The 22,067-nt window shown below is 51.3% G+C and overlaps 1 protein-coding gene across 2 annotated transcripts; it reads right to left on the reverse strand.

The window, feature by feature from the left end:
- On the reverse strand, nucleotides 12,963-21,844 carry HSD3B1 (hydroxy-delta-5-steroid dehydrogenase, 3 beta- and steroid delta-isomerase 1). 2 transcript variants are annotated; one of them, XM_021088745.1, is made up of 4 exons: nucleotides 21,506-21,844; nucleotides 21,140-21,375; nucleotides 17,487-17,729; nucleotides 12,963-14,204 (listed from the first exon to the last, which is right to left on the reverse strand). In XM_021088745.1, exons 2-4 carry the CDS (start codon nucleotides 21,282-21,284, stop codon nucleotides 13,393-13,395), a joined length of 1,200 nt encoding a protein of 399 aa, XP_020944404.1. In that variant the 5' UTR covers nucleotides 21,285-21,375; nucleotides 21,506-21,844; the 3' UTR covers nucleotides 12,963-13,392.

Here is a 22,067-nt window from a genome sequence, read left to right on the forward strand (position 1 = left end):
CCATGTCCCTCTTTCCTTTTTACTTGTCACCTGTTAAATGTCACTCAGTTCAGTCTATGGAAGCTACATCCTGGTAGAACAGGAGCTAGCAGACTGTCACATCCAGGCTGTCCCTTTGTGTAAATAAAATTTTCTTGGACTATAGTTCTACCCACACAGCCTTACTCACAAAGTGTCTTCAGCTGCTTTTGCACTAATACAACAAGGTCAAGTACTTGGGACAGAGGCTGCATGACCCACCATCCTAAGATATTTGCTGTCTGGGTCTTTAATGAAAAAGTTTGCTGACTCCTGATTTAGATTGTTTGGATGGAGCCTAGATCATTCTGGAATTGGCCAGTGTCTACATAGTCTGTCCATTCTAACCAGTAATTCAGTGCAACACTTTGGCACTGATGTGGCTTTGGGGAGTTCCCTGGTGGCGTAGCTGTTAAGGATTCAGTGTTGTCACTGCTGTGGCATAGGTTTGATCCCTGGCCCAGGAATTTTTGTATGCCCTGGGTGCATCCAAAAAAAAAAAAAAAAAAAAAAAACAGGGAGTTCCCGTTGTGGCTCAGCAGAAATGAACCCGACTAGTAACATGAGGATATGGGTTTGACCTCTGACCTCACTCAGTGGGTTAAGAATCCAGCATTGCCATGAACTGTGGTGTAGGTCACAGGCGTGGTTTGGATGTGGTGTAGGTCACAGGCGTGGTTTGGATGTGGCATTGCTGTGGCTGTAGCTCCAATTCGACCCCTAGCCTGGGAGCTTCCCTATGCTGCAGGTGTGGCCCTAAAAAGGGGGGAAAAAGAAAGTGGCTTTGGGATGCTAGAAATGTGCTACTGTTTTACTGTTTCATTGACTGATTTCCAAAGGTCTGTGTCTTCATTCCTTGTCAGAAGCAATCTGTGGGGAATTTTGGCAGTGGACAGGTGAAAGGGAGTCATGGGGTGGGGGTGGGGGGGCTCCGGTCCCATCTTTCCTCTATACAGAATGGATTCCTGAATCACATAACAAAGTATCTTCTTCCCCCCAGTTCTCAGAAATGTAGCTTAATGGCTACTGGTAATACTGAAAGGAACTTACCCGCAAGACTGAACTTTTGCTCAAAATATTGTCTCGGCTCATGGAAGCAATGAGACAGCAGTTTGTAAGGAAGGGCTTCACAAGAAATAGAAAAAGCACGAAAAGCACCTTCGTTTCTTTTGCTGATCACAGCTACCTCCTTCAGTGAATGTCCGTGGCCCTTCTGCCGAGCAGGGCCAGCAAATGCTGGGTCCTGGGCCTGCAGCATTACTGCCCAGGCCTGCTATTCTGACCCGAAGCAGCCACCAGGCTGACTCCTGGTCCCTGGGAAACTACACTAAACCATGCATTTGAAGTCCCCATTCCGTGTCCTGTGGGGACACAGCAGAAAACCCAGCCTTCCATGAGGCAATGCTTAACCCAAACTTCCAATTAGAGCAGCCTCTGTCCACGTTCCAGGTAGAGAAGCTGTATCAGGTCCACTTGTCTTAGTTCAGACCAAGATTTTTCTTAGTTTAATGTGAACTGTACAATAGAATTACCTGGGAAGCTTTAAAACAAACAACCCCCCCGCCAAAAAAAAAAAAAAAAAAAAAAAACCACCAAAAGAAAAACCAAAAAAACCAACTTGTTCAAAGCATTGATGAATTGGTCTGGGGTGATGCCCAAGTACCAGGGCTTTAGAAGGTCTTCCCAGGCGATTTTAATGGGGATTGAATGGGAATCTCACCCAGGGTTGAGAAGTCCTAGGACCAACTAGGTACCTGCCTTCTTGCTTTGGGATTATGGCAGGTAAAACTCGTAAACTTCAAATCCTTCCCTCCACTAAGTGGTACCGAGAGCATCTGTCAGATGCAAAGGGTGTGGGCAGATGCAGCGGGCTCTGCTGCCTATTTGTAGGCCCGCGTCTCACACGTGCCTTCCCCAAATAGTTAAAGATGATAAGCAAGGCCAGGGAGAGTACCCATCTTTGCTGTTCACCAGATAATGCCCCCAGGGCCTCTCCGGCTGCCGCTGGCCCTTCTCAGTATTTGCCAACCGCAGACTTGTCTGCCTTCCCTTATTTCTGATCTCCATTCCCTATCTCTGTTCACCTAACAAAGCAAAATTCCATGCGTTTCTGTTTTTCTCAGCTGCCCTTGGCAGTCGAGTCCTTTCCTAAATTTTTGTCCCTGGAGGGAAAGGGGAGGAGGTCCCAGTTTGAACAGACTAGCGACCTGCTCTTGTCCGTCCCCACCAGAGCTCAAGTGTCTGCAGTTCTCTGCTGCCTGCCTGTGTTTCAAGGTCACCTCTGCTAACTCAAAGCACATTCCAATGGTTTTCAGTTTCCAACGGCCCCATGGGATCCAGGCCACTGATCACAGACCTCCCCTGCATCCTTCTGTGATGCAGTGACCTGCCTCATCACAGCAGCCGGGATGCTTGGCTTTGGAAACCAAAGAGGTAGGTGGCAAGGTGTCCCTGTACCGAGCTGCCCTGTGCTTAAGAAGGCTGGGGAAAGGGGGCAGTGTGCCTGCCATGCTCAAGCTGGCATCCCTGCATATATATTTGGAGGCACTTCATCCTGAGTGAAAGCATTGCTAGGCTCCAAGCCCCACCACTGCTGGAGACTAGAGGCTCAATGCAAGCAGTGTGGCACTGCCATTCATTCACGGAAGATACCCCTCTGAGATGCTGTCGCTGACCTATGAGGGCTGACATGGTTCTTCTGCAGAGAGGTTCCCAGAATATCCTGTACACATTCCTGGAGATGCGTGGCCTCCCTGGTGCCCAGGGCTGTGGCTTGTTTGGAGCAGAGACCCTGAGAGGTTCACCCCAGTGCATGCCGGGTGCACACGTGCCGTGGTACAGGTGTGAGAGGGAGAAGCTCCCACTTTCTAACCCTCCACAAGCGGGAAGGGGGCACTGATTTTTTTCCCTGCCTGACATCAAGCCAAGCTTCCTTGTGAATTGTTTTGCAAACTGTTAAGTATTACTTTGGGGATTTGGCCTCTGGTGCAGGAGGGGAGGGATAGAGGGAGTAGAAAGAGGAATGTCTTAACATTGAGGCTTCAGATGTTATTCCTGGGCTAGATGGTACCTCCAGCAAAGGCTCAGGCTGAAGCAGGTTCTCTGTGGAGGGCCCATGCCTGTCAGCTGGGGACACCACTGCTGTATCCACTCTAGCTGGCTGTGTGGGTGGGGTCTAGGGGCTGTGTGTGACCTTGGAGAGGTTCATGAATCAACAGGCAGCTAAGGGATCTGGCTGGACATTTCTCTCATCAGGTCTGCTATCAGGAGGTGTTGGAATAAAGTTGAACTTGGATAGACAAGGACCACCAAGAGCTTGGGCTGAGGTGGGCCTACAGCTCCCTGTATTGACACTAATGGACACAGTAGAGGTCCTGGACCTGACATCACAGCCACAAAGCCTCTGGACTGAGGGAGACACTGTCTAAACTTGCTGCAACCTAGGCCAGGCTTGCTGGGTGCACTTGATCTTGGCCTTGTCTACCCAGTGGAAGGATATGGATGTGAGGTGTGGGGAAAAGACCAAACAAAAAAACACACGTGAAGGTTCTTAAAAGGTTTAGGAGCTTGTAGCATAGCTGCCTGGAGCCGAGGAGGAGAGAGGCAGTTGCTTGCAGGTGGACTGTTTCCTTGCATTTCCAGCCCCTGAAGCAAGGAGGCGGGCGAGGCCATTGACTTCACTTACAAGGACAGAGGAAGACAGGAGGGATCAGTCCTTCTGTCCCTTTGAGGGCAGGGGAGCGGGCAGGACAGAGCTCTGGCGGTGTTCACAGCTGTGGTCACGAGCAAGGCTCAGATTTTTCTGTTTCCCCTTCAGGAGGCACTAAACCTGTTGACTCTAGTGTCTAGTAATTGTCCAAGACCTTCACACCTACTTGGAGGACACCCACAGCCCCAAGTGCAAATGCCTCAGTCAGCATAGGTCCTGCAGCCCAGCTCGTGGGAGGGAGCTCAGAGGTGGGGGAGGGGTGGTCCTGCTCAGCCCCTGGCTGCAACTTGACCTCTGCAACTTGGAGCTCCCTACTAGAAGGCCTCCTGTCCCTTTACAGATAAGGAGCCAGGGGCCACAGGAACTGGGGAAGGGCTTGAAACTACGCTCTCAGCCTTGGCTTGGCACAAAGACACACGCAAGGCGGGGAGTGTTGTGGCCAAGGTTAGCTGCAGCGGTGGGTGCCAGAGACACCCAGCCCGCTTACAGCTGCCCGGCATCCTGGGGATGGACCTGAGAAATGAGCTACCACCTCCGTTTTGCAGGTCAGGAAGCAGACCCAGGAAAGTCCAGGGATTTGCCTACCTGTGACGGCAACATTGAAAGAGAACCCAGAGTTTTCACTTTTATTTGAGAGAACCGTTCACTTCTCAAATAAGAGAATCCTTTCTTCCCTTTGCCCTTCACTACCCCCACCCCGCATCGTGTACCGGAAGCGCCTGCCTGTCTCCCTTCCCGAAGGACCCACGTTCCACGCACCTGTGCTGCGGAGGAAGGGTCAGCTGTGTGGGCTCCATAGGAGGCTCAGGCCTGCCCTCTGCCCTCTTCCCAAATATTCGCTCTTGTCCTCCACCCCGCTTCCTTTCCTTTAACAAATATGTTGTGGGCATAGCCTCCGGGGGGCTGGACCCCTGCCTCCTGCTCCACACTGAGTGCTCAGGCCAAGCTCAGGGCAGCGAACTATCGGCGCCACTACAGGTGGGTGTGGAGTCCAAGTCTGTCTTGCTCAGGGAATGCTCAGATTGGGACAGCCTCACTCTGCTCCCTAAGGTCCTGTTTATCCTGGTAGGTTCCCTCCTTCCCTCCTTCCATCTCTTTCTTTCTTTCTTTTTCTCTCTCTCTTTCCTTTCTTTCCTTCCTTCCTTCCTTCCTTCCTCCCTCCCTCCCGCCCTCCCTCCCTCCCTCCCTCCTTTCTTTCTTTCTCTCTCTCTCTCTCTCTCTTTCTTTCTTTCTTTCTTTCTTTCTTTCTTTCTTTCTTTCTTTCTTCTGTCTTTCCTCCTTCCTTCCTTCCTTTTTAGGGCCACACTCACAGCATATGGAGGCTCCCAGGCTACGAGTTGAATCGGAGCTGCAGCCGTCAGCTTACACCACAGCTATAGCAACTCAGCATCCCAGCTGCATCTGCGACCTACACCACGGCTTACAGCAATGCTGGACCCTTAACCTAACTGAATGAAGCCAGGGATTGAACCCGAGTCCTCATGGATGCTAGTTGGGCTCGTTACTGCTGAGCCACATGGGGAACTCGCTGGTCCCTTTCTTTAGGAACGTTGTCTCCCTCCCTCCCTCCTTAACTAACTCCAGGTCCAGTGCTCCCTCAGGGCCAGGTATGGGGGATTGGGCTGTGCACAGGGGTCAGTGCAGGGTCCCCATGGTACCTCCCAGAGTCCCCCGTGTAGGTGGGGAGACCAGTTAATAAGCAACCACAATGGGCTGTGACAGATGATTGGAGGGTCACTCCCCCACTCCCTGGAAGGCTGGAGACTTTCTGCGGAGGTGCAGCCTGAAGCATGAGGAGGAGTTGGCCCAAGGAAGAATGCCAGGGGACAGGGAATGCGCTGCAGGCAGGGGCGACCGTGGTGGAATGTGTCCGGTGATGGTCAGAGAGGTGGTGGAAGCTGCAAAACAACCCCTGCCCTGGATACACTGATTCTCTGCCAAATCTGTGTGTCTCCTGGCCCCAGGACCCTGCTACAAACTTGCTTCTTCTCCCTACCATGGAGATTCCAGTGTGTTCTTGAGCGATACTGTGGGGAGATCTGGGTTCTAGCCCAGCTCTGCCACTGATTGGTTGGGTGACCTTGGGAAAGTGATTCACTTCTTGAGCCTCAGTTCTCTTATCTGTGAAATGGGAGAAGGGACGGAGCCCACAGTTAAAAGCCAGAGCCTGTGGGGCCTTTTTTTTTTTTTTTTTTTTTTTTGTCTTCTTGCTATTTCTTTGGACCGCTCCTGTGGCATATGGAGGTTCCCAGGCTAGGGGTCGAATCGGAGCCGCAGCCACTGGCCTACGCCAGAGCCACAGCAACGCGGGATCCGAGCCGCGTCTGCAGCCTACACCACAGCTCACGGCAACGCCGGATTGTTAACCCACTGAGCAAGGGCAGGAACCGAACCTGCAACCTCATGGTTCCTAGTTGGATTCGTTAACCACTGCGCCACGACGGGAACTCCTGTGGAGCCTTTTTTAAGCTCAAAAATGTGAATGCCGCCAGCACACTGATCTCCCCTGCAGGAGACAGAGAGCCTCCCCCGACAGTGAAGCAAGAGCTGTTTCACCCACTCTGGAGAGAAATGCTCTGAATCAGAACTGGCTGCATAATTTGCAAGGCTTAGTGCAAAGTCAAGGGAGCTCTGCAGAACACGAAGCCAAGCACTGGCCCCAGGTCATGGAGGCAGCACTGGCCCCAAGCGGCTAGTAGGAGGAGGAATTTAGGTCCCAGCCTTCGAGAAGGCTATTCCTACCTGATGGGCCAGGGTCCGTGCCAGGGGGACAGGGCCAGCAGCGCACCTTGTGCCCACCCCCTGTCGCCAGCACCTGCTTTGGAAGAAGGGCTGACTTTCCCAGTGCAGGGTCTTCTGTTTCTGATGCAGAGATGGCACCCTTAACTAGTGGGAGTTTCAAGTTTCTAGAACGGGCTGTTGGCTGTTCCAGAGTTTGCAACTGACCCCAGGGCCCCCTGCCCTTGGGAACAGAGTGGCCAATCCACTTTTTGTGGGTTCTCCTCCCCCCTCCCTTCTGTCATAATGAGTCTCTTTCATGCCTCCAAGCACCGAGTCCATTCCCTGCTCAAGACCCCTGGGATCCTGGGCCATGACAAGAGAAAAGGACTCCCAGAAACTTTCCCTTGAAGCTCTTGATGCTTTAAGAAGCACTTACTGTAGCCAGAGGGATTGAGCTGTCCTCACCTTGAGCCGCTCAAAGGAGTGGGCAATTTTCCTCTGAATGCAGTTTTGTTTTGTTTTGTTTTTTAATTAGAATTTCCTGGAGTTCTCATTGTGGTTCAGCAGGTTAAGAACACTACATAGTGTCCATGAGGATTCGGGTTCAATCCCTGGCCTCGCTCAGTGGGCTAAGGATCTAGTGTTGCTGTGGCCTCACTCAATGGGCTAAGGATCCAGTGTTGCTGTGGGCTAAGGATCCAGCGTTGCTGTGAGTATAGGCCAGCAGCTGCAGCTCTGATTTGACCCTAACCTGGAACCTCTGTATGCAGTGGGTGTGGCCGTAAACTAATAAAGAAATACTATGCTTAAAAAATAAATAAATAAAAATAGGATTTCCTTATTTTCTGTAGTACTGAAGCTCTCTGGAATCAACATTGTTTCAGGTTGTATATCTAATTTCCGGCCCCCTTAAACTTTTAGCAGTTAGGTTTTGCCTTCATAAAAGCTTTTTCCCTCTCATAGTCACTCACTCACTCATCATACATTGCAGATGAATTCATCTTTCTACCCCTTCCCCCGAGTGTTGCTTCCCTTCTTCCCAATTTTCATAATGAAGATCCAACTTCTTCAGGTTCATTGATACCTTGAAGTTATCTCTGAATTCTTTCTCACTCCATCGTTCCTTCTGCCTCCCTGACTCCCTTCTCTCCCCAGCTCAGCAATTCAGTTGTTTCTTCGTATTTTGTCTGTCTATTCATCCACCCATCCGTCTGTCCATCTGTGTGTCTACTTTGTGAAGAGCAGGCACTGGGGACTTAGAGGTGACATGGTGAGTTTCTGTCCTCAAGGACACAACAGTATAGTGAGGGAGGTGGAATATATGAATAGCAATGAGATAGGCACAAGGCAGGCTGGGTGGTAAAAGGAGAGGCTTTGGTATTAAATATGGAGCTGAGAAAGGTGTGGTGGCAGGAGAGATGGGAGAGCTCGAAGCAGCAGGATCACCTGGGTTGGCCTGGGAGCGTGTGAACGCAGGACTGGCTGGTTATTGGAGCATAAGCCTGGAGAATCTGGAAATAGGGGTTGGCAGGAATTTGGTCTAGAGCAGTAGGCAGGGGCTAGATCTTGAGAGGCTTTGTATGTTGTCCTGAGACACGCAGGGTTATCCTCAGGGTCCTGGGGCTCTGCTGAGTGGTTTTACGGAAGAGAGTAACACGGTCAGATTCCGCGTTGGGTGGACAACTCTGGCAACACTACTGAGAAGGAATTTCCTGGGCAACTCGCTGGGGCAGAGAAGCAGGGCGGGAGGTGCTAGGGGCCTGAAGCAGGTATGTTACCAGGGAGGGAGGGGACACATCAGGTGAAACTGACAGGCTAAATGATAGGCTGGAGGGATCGTGGGGAAAGACATCCAGATTTCTGGCTTCGGAAAGTGGGTATACAGTGGGTGCATGGGGTGCTGTGGTCGCACTCAGGTGTTGCCTAAAGTGGCGTCCACTCTGCCCCAGGCAGGCCTCAGCCACCCCCGTGTCCCCTTTGTTAATGCTACATAAGTCAAGCCTTTCGTTTCTGCCCAGACTTTTGAGGTAGCATCTTAATCTCTTCCAATCCAGCCTACATGTTGTTGCCAAAGTAATCTTTCAGGGACAGCTGAACAAGACTCTTCAGTGGTTTCCCATTGCACATCGAATCATCTCCAAGTTCTTTCGTATGACTGTCAATATTTGCTGATGGCGGGGTATGCATGGAGACAAGCTCCTTGCTCTTAAGGAGTCTAAGCTTCCAGAAAAGGTGAGGCAGGATGCATGCAAAGCCATTAAATGTCAGGTGGTCTTGGAAGGGGAAAGAAGAAAGAAGGCAGAGTGTCTCCTAGAGGTGACCCAAGGTGACCCTGGTTTTTTCCCATCGTGTCTCTCCAGGTATGTCTTCTGCTCTATCCTCTACCTGTGCTCTCTGGTCTGTCCACTCTGATTGCATAGTTGCCTGAAAATGACACCCTTTCCCCACCTCTGTCTTTCCTGATTCCACTGCCTCTGCCTGGAATACATTCCCTCGCATTTCTGCCTGTCGAAGTCCTACTCATCTTCAATACCTGCTCCAAGGCAAGGGCTCTACTGAGTCCCTTACCCAGACGGGACCCTCCAGACGCACTTTACTGGCCGTGCATGTGGTATATGGAAGTTCCTGGGCTAGGGGTTGAATTGGAGCTGCAGCTACCAGCCTATGCCACAGCCATGGCAATGCCTGATCTGAGCTGCACCAGCAACCTAGGCCTACACTGCAGCTTGCAGCAACGCTGGATCCCTAACTCACAGAGTAAGGTCAGGGATCAAACCCTTATCCTCATGGACACTATGTTGGGTTCTTAACCTGCTGAGCCACAACAGGAACTCCCACCATGCCTCATATTTTATTGCTCCCACTAGATTGGGAGCAGAGACGGAAAAATGGAAGTCTTCAGTGTCAGTACAGCCCACAGATATGTTTTGTTAGTTTGAACGCTTCTTTAAAAATTAATTATTAAAAATTACAACCAACATCAAACATACAGTAAAGCACAGAGTATAATATGTACACGCAGAACCCATTATCAAGAATGAATAGGTTCCCATTATGGCACAGCGGAAACAAATCCGACAAGGAACTATGAGGTTGTGGGTTCAATCCCAGGCCTCGCTCAGTGGCTTAAGGATTTGGCATTGCCGTGAGCTGTGGTGTAGGTCGAAGACATGGCTCAGATCCCATGTTGCTGTGGCTGTGGTGTAGGCCAGCAGCTACAGTTCCAATTCTACCCCTAGCCTGGGAATCTCCATATGCCATGGGTGTGGCCCTAAAAAGACAAAAAAAAAAAAAAAAAAAAAAAAAATAGTAGGAAGTTTTGTTTCCCTCGAAGAGTCAGAAGACCTGGTAACTTGGAGTATATCCCCACATGAATCAGCAGGGGCTCTGCAGCTGCTGCCTCCCCGAGGTGAGGTATTTGCTCTCCAGCATGCCACACTCCCCACCGCTCCCTAAGGCCTCTTAGCTCTAGCCTGTCTAACTTATATATGGTGTCTGGCTCCTGCAGGCATGTGAATTTGCCATCTTCATATAAAATCTTTGAAGCCAAAAAGCATTTTTATTACTGGAATGGAACTGCTAACTAGCTGGATGACCTTGAGCAAGTTATTGACCTCTCTGTGCTCTATTTCCTCACGTGACAGACTAGGATAATAAGAGTACCTACTTTTTGAAGGTTGATTGAGCACACTATGCAAAGTGTTTAGAGCAATACCTGGTCCATAATTCTGCTGCTAGAGGTCCACAGTCTTTTATCCAAACCCTTGGGGCTAGATGTATTTTGAAATTCAGATTCCATTTGGACTGTAACAGGAGAATAAGTGTATGTATCACCTATTACAGAACACCCCACCAGGATCCAGGTTGCTACCTTGTAATTAAACACACTGAGATTCCCATAGAGAAAAGCAAGAATATTCACATGAAGCGTGATACAGATTTAAATTGCTTCATCCATTTTGGGGTGAGCCAGGCTGCCTAGAAGCATCCAGGCCTGCCAGGAAAAGGCCTGTCCCAGTCCCAGAGCTGCCCTGCCCCTTCTCTCAGCTTGGACTTTTTCTTGGATATTTGGGTTTTCCTTGGGAGAAATTGTGAGGTTGGTTTTGTCATTGTTCTCTGTCCGCGTGTTAATAAAGTAATGGAAAATTTTGTAGTTGCCCTGAGATTTCTACCACAGTGGGTCTGGCCCGGCCTTTCTGGTCTCCCGGATCCCCCCGCCCTCCCCCACTTCTGTGAGGCCTGCCTGGTTAAGCCCATAGCCTCAGCCTGCAGCCTAAGCTACCCCATCTCCCGCGGGCCTCCTCTCCCGGATTTGCTCCTGCCGTGGTCTAGCTCCACACTTCGAGCAGTCCTCTGTTCCACTGCTCAGCCTCCGCCTTTTGCCTGGACCACCTCACTCTCCAACCCAAGTCCCACCCCTGCTCCTTGAGGTTTTCCCCATTCACTTCAGCTCAGCTCCATTCTCCGGACTCAACATACACTTAACCGGGTGGCCGAGCAACACCTGCGCTTTCACTCACCTGCACTCCCTGCAGTCACCTGGTGGTGCGGGAGGACCAGGCAGGGAGGGTTCAGATCCCTGAAGGGGCGGCTTCCTTTTTCCCTCCAAACCTCTGCTGCCCCCTTCCGGTGCTTCCCTGCAGTGCACCTCGGGCTCCTGCGCAGGAGCTTGGATTCCCCAGAGCTTTATTCTGCTCTCAGGGTCAGTTAGGACGAGGTTTCATGGACCAAAACATTCCCAGGTCTTTATGCTTATTCAGTAGAGGGTCAGATTCCCTCTCCTCTTTCTCCACTCGCACCAATCCTCGCTTGCCCCTTTGGCGACAATGCCACTTTCCTTCCCTGTGAGAACTGCTCTGGTGGGTTTACAGGTGTGGGATTTCATTAGGTTAAAAAGGTGGCTGAGACTCCACCCCCCTGTCCCAGACTCCACCCCCTCCTTTCCTCCCTCCCTTCCGTCCCCATTGGCATAAACATAACAGGATGTACACACCTTAGCAGGCTAGGCATAGGCTGGCTCCTGTGTTTGTCCCACCCCTTGGGGCCGGTCCTCCCTGATCCCTGGGGTGCTGACGCTCTGTCCCTTGGGGTTTTGAAGGTGGTGGAAACTTGTTCCTCTGTTCTTTCTTTATTTTTTTTCTTTCTCCTTAGGAATGAATGCTGAGGAGTTCCCTTGTGGCGCAGCAGTTAAGGATCCGGCACTGTCACTGCAGTGGCTTGGGTCGCTGCTGTGGGACAGGTTCATCCCTGGCCTGGCGACATCCACATGCTGCGGGTACAAGCATACAAATAAAAGAACGAACAAACGCTGAAACAGTCTCCTCTGTGGTCATCCAGTTCAACCGGATTTATAATGCACCAATTCCCTGAATAAGGGCCACCTTGAAGTGGGGTGTGACTCTTGTTGTGGCTGCAGTTCACAAAGGCAGGTGACACTGTGGTCTAAAGGGAGACGGCTCCCACCTCCCCACACTCTGACCCCCACAGCCACCTCCTCATCTGCTCCAGGTCTCACTGTCCTCGTTGGCCTGATAGGATTTCTTTTGACTGTTGGCCCTGTGCTCAGTTAGTACGTGTGTCATCATTTAAGTCCCCAAACATGGTCTTGATTGGGCCTCCCTTCCTCGGGGGATTGAGAAGGCCAGTGATGAAGGGAAGATGGAGGGAGGGGACCGGGGCTCAGGAGGCAGTGGAGGAAGGGAAGAGAGCCTGCAGTGGAGGGGAGATGGGGAAGGAAGGAGGAGGTCTGCTCTTAGGGCTGCAGAGGAGATAAACTTTCATGGGGATTCGCGTCTGCTCCCTTCACTTTCCTAGGACCCCGAGGTGTGGCTTCACCGTGTGAGTTGAAATATAACTGGGTTATGAATTGCCACCAACGCACATACATCCATGTGTGTTCCAGGGACGTCACGGACACCGGCATTGGTGGTGACGTCTGGCTGCATCTCTGTTTCTCCCTCCCCTGCCCAGCTGACAAGGGCATGAAAACCTGCCAGATTCCCTCCCCAAGGGTTCTCTTGGGTCCTAGGGAGTCTCCTGCACAGGACCAGGCAGGAAGTAGGTGACCCAAGGGAGCTGGGCTCTCCTGAGGATCAGTCCCCCAAGTCCACTGCACCCCCACAAACCCACCCACCATCCCCTCCCCATTTTGCTGTAAATTTGGGGGCCGCTCAGGCTACATGGTGCAGTGGAAAGATAAGGGCTTTCAAGCCACTCTATCTGGGTTAAGCATCCTGGTCTCTTCCCAGTTACTGTGGCTGAGAACAAGTTTCCTTATTCATAAGAGGGAACAGTCACCCCTACCTCGTGGGCTTCCGGTGAGGATTAAAGCAAACACATCAGTCACCTAGCACAGGCCTGAAACAGAGTGGGTGCTTGGTTGATCCTGGCTCCCCTTCCAGACACTGCCGCCCACCCTGTTCTGTGCAATTTTTCTAAACAGAGATGGTGAGACCTAGAAATGGAGGGAAAGGAAAAGTCCCCTGTGTGCCCAGACATCACCACTTCCTCCAGATGAGTCATTAAAACGTTTATTATTTTCATGGAGCTGCGTGAAGGGATACATACTTTTAAAAGAAAGGCTTTTGCATTTAACAAAGGAAAGGGAATGAAGAGGCAAAACTCAAAGTTCAAAGAAGCCCCCAAAAGGCTCAGAATCAGCAACTGAGACTTGGGTGCCAGCGGCCACGCCCAGTCCCCTTGTCCTTCCCCGGAAGGGCGGGGAGGTCAGACAGCATCTCCTGCGCCAGTGACAGGGGAGGGTTCCGGTGGCGAGAAGCAGACAAGAAGGTGACCACCTCGGAAAGCGAGGCTGGAGGACCTGGCTTCGTGCCTGTGCTACTTTCTGTATGAAGCCAGTGGCGGTGGGGGCGGGGGGGCAGCGGCGGGGGAACAGCTCGACGGAGTTCCCCTCACACCCACATCCACGTGGTCGTCAGCCCAGGTCAGTGAGTCTTGGTTTTCAGCGCCTCCTTGTGCTGCTTCACCAGGGAGCCAACCCACGCCTTGGTTTTCTGCTTGGCTTCCTCCCAGGTGAAGAGCGGCTCGTAGCCCAGATCTCGCTGCGCCTTCTTGTAGGAGACGGTGAACACGCTGTTGCACAGGGTCACGAAGTGGCGATTGAAGGGGGGCTGATAATTGTAAATTGGACTCAGCAGGAAGCTCACTATTTCCAGCAGGAAGGCCAGCCAGTACCTCAGAGAGGGCGGAAGGCTCCTTCTGGAATCAAGGCAGAAGCCCCATTCCTTGCCCAACGTGTAATTGAGGTCATCGTAGCTTTGGGGAGGTGTGTCGTCTGCGACGTAGTAGAACTGTCCCTGGACGCTGAGGGCCTTTCTGGGGTCCCGAAGGGCCCTCAAGGCCAGAATGTGGGCCCAGGCCACGTTGCCGACGTAGACGGGGTTGACTCTGGAGAACTTGGAGTTGTGTGTCAGGACGCCATTGTTCTCCAGGGCCTTGTTCATGTGGGCAAAGATGAATGGGCTCCCCTCCCCGTAGATATACATGGGCCTCAGAGCACACGTGTGCAGGGTACCACCGTTCTGAAGAGCCCAGCCGTTAGCCTCCAGCACAGCCTTCTCAGCCAGCTTTTTGCTCAAGGGGTACGGCGCGGACCAGGCCGTCTCGAGACGGTCTTCTTCGCAGGCGTTCTGGATGACCTCCCTGTAGGAGTTGGGTCCAGCCACCTCTATGCTGCTGGTGTGGATGAAGACCGGCACGCTGGCCTGGACACAGGCCTCCAGCAGGAGCTGGGTACCTGCCCACGGAGAGCACACACCGTCACTGTCAGGAAAGAGCCTGGAGCCAGCCAGGCCAGAGACCGTGTCTGCACCCCCCGCCCTGCCCCACCGGCCAGGTGGGTCTTGCACCTCAGGAGTGTATCTTGTATGTCTCTGGCTGAGATCTGACCGTGCTTCAGCCAGAGGGAAAAAAGCACAAATGAAAAGAGACCAAGGCTTGGGTTCTGGAGGGTGAGCATTTCTAAGCTTTTGGAGTTCATGGATCTGTGCCTGTGCCTTCAATTTTGGAAAAGGACAAGAGGCCACTTTATATTTGGCAGAGTAAGGAGATTTTAAAATTATCATTTATCCTCTCTACTACCTCATTAAAGACAGGCTATTTGTTTGTTTGTTGTCTTTTTAGGTCCCTTTCTTTTTCTTTTTCTCCCACCCTTCCTTTCTTCCTTCCTGTCTCTCTCTCTTTTTCTTTTTTTGTCTTTTTAGGGCCACACTCCCCGGCATATGGAAGTTCTCAGGCTAGGAGTCAAATTGGAGATACAGCTGAGTCACAGCAACGCATCCCCAACCTACACCACAGCTCATGACAGCGCCAGATACTTAACCCACTGAGCAAGGCCAGGGATCAAACCCGCACTCTCATGGATACTAGTCATGTTTGTTACTGCTGAGCCACAGTGGGAACTCCCAAAGACAGGCTATTTGCACTTAAAAAGTGAGGAGGGGAGTTCCCATCATGGCACAGTGGTTAACGAATCCGACTAGGAACCATGAGGTTGTAGGTTCGGTCCCTGCCCTTGCTCAGTGGGTTAAGGATCTGGCGTTGCCGTGAGCTGTGGTGTAGGTTGCAGACGCAGCTCGGATCCAGCGTTGCTGTGGCTCTGGCGCAGGCCAGTGGCTACAGCTCCGATTCAACCCCTAGCCTGGGAACCTCCATATGCCGCGGGAGTGGCCCAAGAAATAGCAAAAAAAGAAAAGACAAAAAAAAAAAAAAAAAAAAAAAAAGTGAGGAGACCATACTCTTAGAATATGGAAAGCGCTAGTCCTTAGGCAAAAGAGGACAGTTGAAGGACTCACATCACATACACTCACATGCACAGAGAGTTGTATATAGATCCCCTATACTTTGTTTTTCCTTTCGACGGCCGCACCTGCAGCATGTGGAAGGTCCCAGGCTAGGAGTCGAATCAGAGCTGCAGCTGCTGGTCTATGCCACAGCCACAGAAACACGGGATCCAAGCTGCATCTGTGACTTATGCCACAGCTTGCCACAGCCAGATCCTTAACCCGCTGAGGAGGGCCAGGGATCAAACCCACTTCTTCGCAGATACTTTGTCAGGCTCTTAACCCACTGAGCCATAACGGGAACTCTGTGGTTATATATATATATATTCTTAAATATACATTGAAGTGTTTGTATTTTTCTCATTTCTTTGAAGATCTATAAAAACTTGTCACAAGGAATTTTTTTGAGTCAGTGAGCACCTGATTGTGGGTTCTGGGGAGAAGCTGGAGATCCAGACTCTGTTCCTGGTGTTTTCTCTACAAAGGCACTTCCTAAATCTGGCTGTGACTCTGTTTACCCGGATATGAAAAGCAGAGGCGATAAAAAATCTTTTATCTATAATTGTGGAGCCCTGCCCTGGGGCCTTGTATGTTGAGCCTGGCGAAGAACAGGAAGAGTGCGCCCTCTGCTGGTAAAATCTGCAATGGGTGGGATTTGGAGACTCGTAAAGCGGAGTAGAATTTTACCTCTTGAAGATAATCCAGAGCGCCTTCCTTATCGAAGAAAGGATTTTCCTGGGTAAAGCATCATTTTTTGTGGGTGGTATTTTTAAAACATGCTTTGTAAGTGTTTTGTGCAATTTGATTTTCAGGAGAGACGCCTTCATTTTTTAAAAAAAAAACTAAATGTAGAAGCAGAGAGAATTCAGAGCTAATTCACCTGCAGAGGGAGCAATGACTATCACTGCCAGGTCTTCTCTAAACCTGACACTGATACTAGTTTTACTCAACAGAGACCTCTAACACATCTCAGGGATTTCAAAGGCTCAGGTGCTGGGAGCTGAGGAGAGTAGAAATGATGAGAGAGGGACCGAAAACTACAAACTGGTTAATCTCTGCACCCTCCTGGCAGTGGTGGGGAGGGGGGGATCTTGGGGGTTGGGGTGCTAAGCCGAATAGAGAAAGGGTTTCTTTTGAGACTTTGCTACTTTAGGCCAGAGATGCAAAAACAGCGAATTGCTTTGGGAAGGGGCGTCTGTGCAAAGACTAACTCTGGTGGGCAGGGCATGGAAGGCAGATGGGCTAGGGGGTTGGGGTGCTGTGGTCCTAGAGGGATTGGCCTCCAGGGGTCAGAGGGATAATACTACAGAGCAGGCTAATAAAGGATTTAAGCTAATCCCTTGAGCGAAGGCATCTAGATTCAAAGGAAGTTGGAAAGCCACGATTCAGGAAGAGCTACCAAGCATCCAGGTGATAGGGACCTAAGGAGGGTGTCCTTGGGTACCGGGCTAGGACCCACGCTTCAGTGATAGACCTGGTAGTGAGCTGAGGAGGCGGTCATGTGGATAACGGGGAAACTATTCTTATTAAGACAGTATTATGAGAAGATCCATGCTGGATAATTCTGTCCTGCCAGATCACCGGGAACGAGTTTTGCTAGTGTTCTGGGTGAGGGGGTCCCTCTGGAAGGTGAGTGGGCAGGGGCTAGGCAATCTCTTAACCCTTGGAGATCCTGTGCAGGAAGTCTGGCCCGAAGGAGACCAGCCCAGAGCTGGGGCCTGTTGTTCCCAAATGACTCGGGGGCACCTCATGTCATAAAGATTTTCATTCTGGGAGGTGGTGTGGCCACCACCTTAGAGCCACGCAGAAGGTTAACGTGATGACCAAGGAAGCACTGGTAAGGTCTCGTTCCAGCCCCAGGGAGGCAGGAGGCAGGCGGAGAGCAAGAGTTGGAGGTTGGCATTTAGTCAGCACTTGACTAAAAGTGCACTTGACAGCAGCAAAAGAAAGAGCTTCCATGGCCTTTGGAGCCACCCGGGAGGTGGGTTTCAATCCCAGCCATTTCATTCCCCCCATCTGGACAAGACACTTAACTTTTCTCAGCCCTAGTTTCCTCACCTGAAAAACTGAGGCTGATAGCTTGAAAGGCAAGTCCAAAATTTGACTTCTCTCTTTGTGGTGACAAGCAAAAACCCTTGGCACCCACCCAGCAGGTGTTCCCCAGGCTCCTCCTCCTTCCTTAGCCTGGCTTCTGGTCCTCACATGCCCCTCCCTCCCGCTCCCCCAGGATCCTGTACCTTTCACATTGACCTTCATGACGGTCTCTCGCCCAACGGCGTTGACCACGTCGATGATAGAGGCAGTGTGGATGACCACGGAGGCCCCCTGGCAGGCTCCCTTCAGGCACTGCTCATCCAGGATGTCCCCCTCCAGCATGGTCAGCTTGATCTTGCTCTGGAGCTCTGCGTGAACAGGACTCAGGTCACTGCAAGGCTTCTGGGTCTTGAAGTTTCCTGATAAAGGTGGCCTTTGACCCAGGTCTTCAAAGACAGGTGGATGGGGGGGGGGAGGTTGGCAGGGAGGGAGGTATATTCCATGGAAGGAACAAGTAAACAAAGGCACAGAAATCAGAATGTGTGGCATTTGTTGGGATCAGAATGTGTGGCATTTACTGGGAAAGAGCAAAATATCTCTTCCCATCCCATCTGATGCCAAAAAAGAGTTTGAGCACTGAGGAGTCAAGAGTGCCTGGGGAGCTCCCCTTGTGGTTCAGCAGTAATGAACCCAACCAGTAACCATGAGAACACAGGTTCCATCCTTGGCCTCACTCGGTGGGTTAAGGATCCCGTGTTACTGTGAGCTGTGGTGTAGGTCGCAGACATAGCTCGGATCTGGCGTCACTGTGGCTGTGTTGTAGGCCGGCAGCTGCAGCTCCGATTCAACCCTTAGCCTGGGAACCTCCACATGCCCGCGGGTGCAGGCCCCTCCCCCCAAAAAGGGCCTGAAACGCAAAATTGATAGAGACTCATGGGACGTTTATAAAGTGCATCAAGGAGCAGATTTGAATGTGATGCTGTAGGGAATGAGGAATCGTGAACGGGTGTGGAATTAAAGGAGGAAGGCAACAGAGCTGTGGCGTAGGAAGTTAACCCTAGCCGTGCTGTTATAAAGGAGATGGAAGCAGGGGATATAAGAGAAAGCAAGGAGATGGAGGGGTTGTTCACACTGTCTACATCACCTTTCACACGAGGAGGATGCAACCAGGGATCCAGCACTGGGAGCCCAGGAGAGCAGAGGAATGCAAGGTTCGACTTTCAGACCTTACCTTGGCAGGTTCTGTTCTTACTTGAGCCGGGCTGAGAGGGAGAGTCAAAGACAGCCCTCCGTATTCCCCTGGAGTGATCAGGAGGATGCTGGCGCTTGCCAATAGGAATTTAGGATGGGCCCGAATGATGGATGGACTTGAAAGGACTCTTATTAGAGACCATCAAAAGCAGGTGTCAGTGCTGGAAAGGAGCCAGCCACCGAGGGACTGGCAATCTGGCCGTCTTGCCACTGGCCGTGGATACAACATCAGGGTCTCTGAAGCCCACTGGGAGTAACACCACCAGTAATGTTATCACCTCCAATCAGCCAGGGAAATAAATGCCACACTCCTACCATTTGGATAAATATCCTGCGCTTATTTTGGGCTTTTGGCTTTGCACACAACTTTTAGTTTTCCTTTCACAGCTCTCTCGTGAGAGGGGGATTCTGATTTCCACCTTAGAGGTGAGGAGATTGAGGCTCAGAGAGGGTAAGGGGCAGTATAAGATGCCCTTCTAACAGAGACTCCAGGCTGTCCCCCTGCCTTCTAGCCTTGCTCCCTTTCCCATCACCCACGCCCTAGGGCTGGCACTTTTCGGAGGCAGAGTAAGGATACAGCAGTATAAGTGAAATTGGCAGTGGAGGCCAGAGAACAGTGGAGAGAAATCCACAGTGAAATATTCGGGGCTGGAGAACGTCCTTCCTGGGTTGCAACTTGGAAAAACCATCTAAGCCTCTGCCAAAATTAGCTCAGCCCCAGTCTCTTTCTTTCACTCTGAAAAGGCCAGGAAGTGGAGAAAAGGCAGAGGAGTTAGCCTGAGAGAAGAATTTTCTGATCATGTTCCCACCTCTGCCCTCCCTTTCCCTTCCTGTGCCTCTCTCTCCACGCTAACTGCAGCAGAGGGGCTCAAAGGAACTGCTCTGCCCTGAAGCCCAGAGCCAAGGGAGGAAATTGCTTACCCATTAGTCTGCAGGGATGCAGAGACACCAGCAGAGGGCGCTGTGGGTGCCTCCCCTGTGGAGCCATAGCTCCCTCCTCCAAGGCTCTGTGGATGTGGCAAGTGTTCTACATGGACTGAGTATACAGTTGCTTACGTGGTGTGAGCGAGGTTGGAAGGAGGCCTGGAGAGAAGCCTTCAGGCAACCTAGTGCTTAAGAGCACAGACACTGCAGCCGGACTGCCTGGGTGGGTTCAAATCCAGCTTTGCTCTTCTCCAGATGGAGGACCTTGACTAGTTCATTAACCTCAGCTATGTCTGTGTGTTTGTGTCCCCTCAAATCCACTTCTTTGAAATCCTAATGCCAGTGTGATGGCGTAGGAGCTGGAGGCCTTGGGGAGGTGATTAGGTCATGAGGGTAGAGCCCACATGAATGGCATTAGTGTTCTTATAAAAGAACCCAGAGAGGAGTTCCCACTGTGGCACAGCGGGTTAGGGATCCTGCATTGTCTTTGCTGTGGATCAGGTTCGATCCCCTGCCCAGCACAGCGGGTTATAGGTCACAGCTGTGGCACAGGTCACAGCTGCAGTTCAGATTCAACTTGTATATGCTGCAGGTGTGGGAAGAAAAAAAAAAACAAAAACACCCCAGGGATCTCTAGCCTCTTCCACCATCTGAGGCAATGCAAGAAAGGTGATCCTGCTTTGATTTTGGACTTCTAGACTCTAGAACTGTGAGAAATGAATTTCTTGTCATAAGCTACCCAGCCTGCTTTTCTTTTCGTTGCAGCAGCCTGCATGGGCTGTACTCCCCTGTGCCTGTATTCTCATCTTTAAAACAGGAGGATACTCTTACCCATCCCAGAGGGCTGTGATGAGGGGCAAATGAGGGGACAAACGAAAAAACACCTAGCCCACTGCCTGGCACAGAAAGAACTCCATGAGCATTCTCTATTATTTTCCTTCCAGAAGCCTCTGCATCCAGCACGGCACCTGTCCACAGGAGGTGTGTCTGTTGTCTGCTGCCTCTCATTCTGTTTCGGGCTCCCTCGCTGCACGCCCAGGCCCCCCTTCCACTCCCCTCTCTCTCCTACTCCCTCTCTTCCTCCCTCCCTACCTCCCTCTGTCTCTCTATCTGTCTCTCCCTCTCTCTCTCTCTCTCTCACTCTCTCGCTCGCTCTCTCTCTCTCACTCTCTCTCTCGCTCTCTCTCTCTCACTCTCTCTCTCTCAGTCACTCACTTCACTCCCTTCTGGTTCACCGGCAATGTTAAGTGAAGCCACAAAGAGACCCATTAGTCTGCAGGGACAATCAAGAGGGGTAGGGACCCAGGGGTTAATGGCACTTGCTTGCCCTTTGCAGACGGTGCAAAGCAAGTGACAAGTCAAAAAAATCTTCAGAATGTTAAAGACTTGTTGACAAAAGAGAAAACTGATATGTGATTTTCCAGATGAAAAGAAAAGACGCCTAGAAGCAGAAGTGGCCGGGGCTGCGGCTCCCTCTCTAGTTCTTGGTCAGGACCGGACTCATCTCCAGACACCCAGCTCGGTGTCTTTCTATTACCCCATCTGTGATTGCCTTTGCAAAGACATAGGATTAGCCTTGATTGGATTACAGTTTTCCTGAAACTGCTAGACAAGAACCCCCTCCCCACACCAATGCAGGGTTTAAAATGGAGCTACACACCCATAACTAGAGTTCACTTACTAGAAAATTCCTCCCGAACTTCTGGTTTGAAGACTTTGTCTAGTACCCGGATCTCCTGCAGATCCTTCTCCTCCAGCAACAAGTGGACGATCCTCTGACCCAGAAACCCTCCTCCTCCTGTCACAAGGCAGCTCCATCCAGCCATTGCTAAACCTGGGCACCGAGAAATACTTGCCAGGAACCAGAAAACACTGGGGAGCAGACTGGATGAGCGGGCGAACCTGGAGAGGGTGGCCCTGGAAAGGGCCCAAAAGAGAGGTCAGGTGATTCAGTGGAAACTCATTTTGTTCCTTCCACTCCATTTTTGCAAAAATCCCATGTGCCCCCTCCCAGGAGTAGCTGAAAGCAAATGAAAAAAGCTCTAACCTGTAAGATTGTTGCAAGTCAGAAGAGAGAGCCTGGGTTCTGGTCTCCTGATGGCCCAAGGGCAGGAATGGATGGAGCTTTATGTGCCCTTGCCTCTGACTCAGCCCACTTCTCCTTGAACTCTTACTCCACACTCATAGCTCACGCCTCCTTACTTCCTGTCTAAAAAGTGAGTGGCAACCTTTAACTTGTATCTGTGCCATTCCTCCAAGGTACAGGAAGAGACCGCAGGCTTCCAGCCACAGCAGGAGAAAGATTATTTGTTTTATCCTCACCAGGACACCTGGCAGTCAGTGCCAGCTGTCTGGGCTCCCCAGTCTGTAAATTTAAACTAGATCAGGAGGAGTCCCTGTCATGGCACAGGGGTTAACGAATCCGACTAGTATCCATGAGGACTTGGGTTCGATCTCTGGTCTCGCCCAGTGGATTAAGGATCAGGCGTTGCTCTGAGCTGTGGTGCAGGTCGCAGACGTGACTCACATCCCCTGTAGCTGTGGCTGTGGCGTGGGCCAGCAGCTACAGCTCTGATTCAACCCCTAGCCTGGGAACCTCCATGGGCCAA

The sequence above is a fragment of the Sus scrofa genome, chromosome 4 (assembly GCF_000003025.6).
Source record: "Sus scrofa isolate TJ Tabasco breed Duroc chromosome 4, Sscrofa11.1, whole genome shotgun sequence".
NCBI classification, from domain to species: domain Eukaryota; kingdom Metazoa; phylum Chordata; class Mammalia; order Artiodactyla; family Suidae; genus Sus; species Sus scrofa.

What these genes read in the sequence shown, in the direction of transcription:
- HSD3B1 (XM_021088745.1), bottom strand. Translation starts at nt 21,284, where the DNA reads ATGGCTGGATGGAGCTGCCTTGTGACAGGAGGAGGAGGGTTTCTGGGT. An exon ending in AGTTCGGGAGGAATTTTCTA is followed by an intron (nt 17,730 to 21,139) that starts GTAAGTGAACTC and finishes CTGTCTTTGAAG; the next exon opens with ACCTGGGTCAAAGGCCACCT. An exon ending in CATGAAGGTCAATGTGAAAG is followed by an intron (nt 14,205 to 17,486) that starts GTACAGGATCCT and finishes CTCCGTGGGCAG; the next exon opens with GTACCCAGCTCCTGCTGGAG.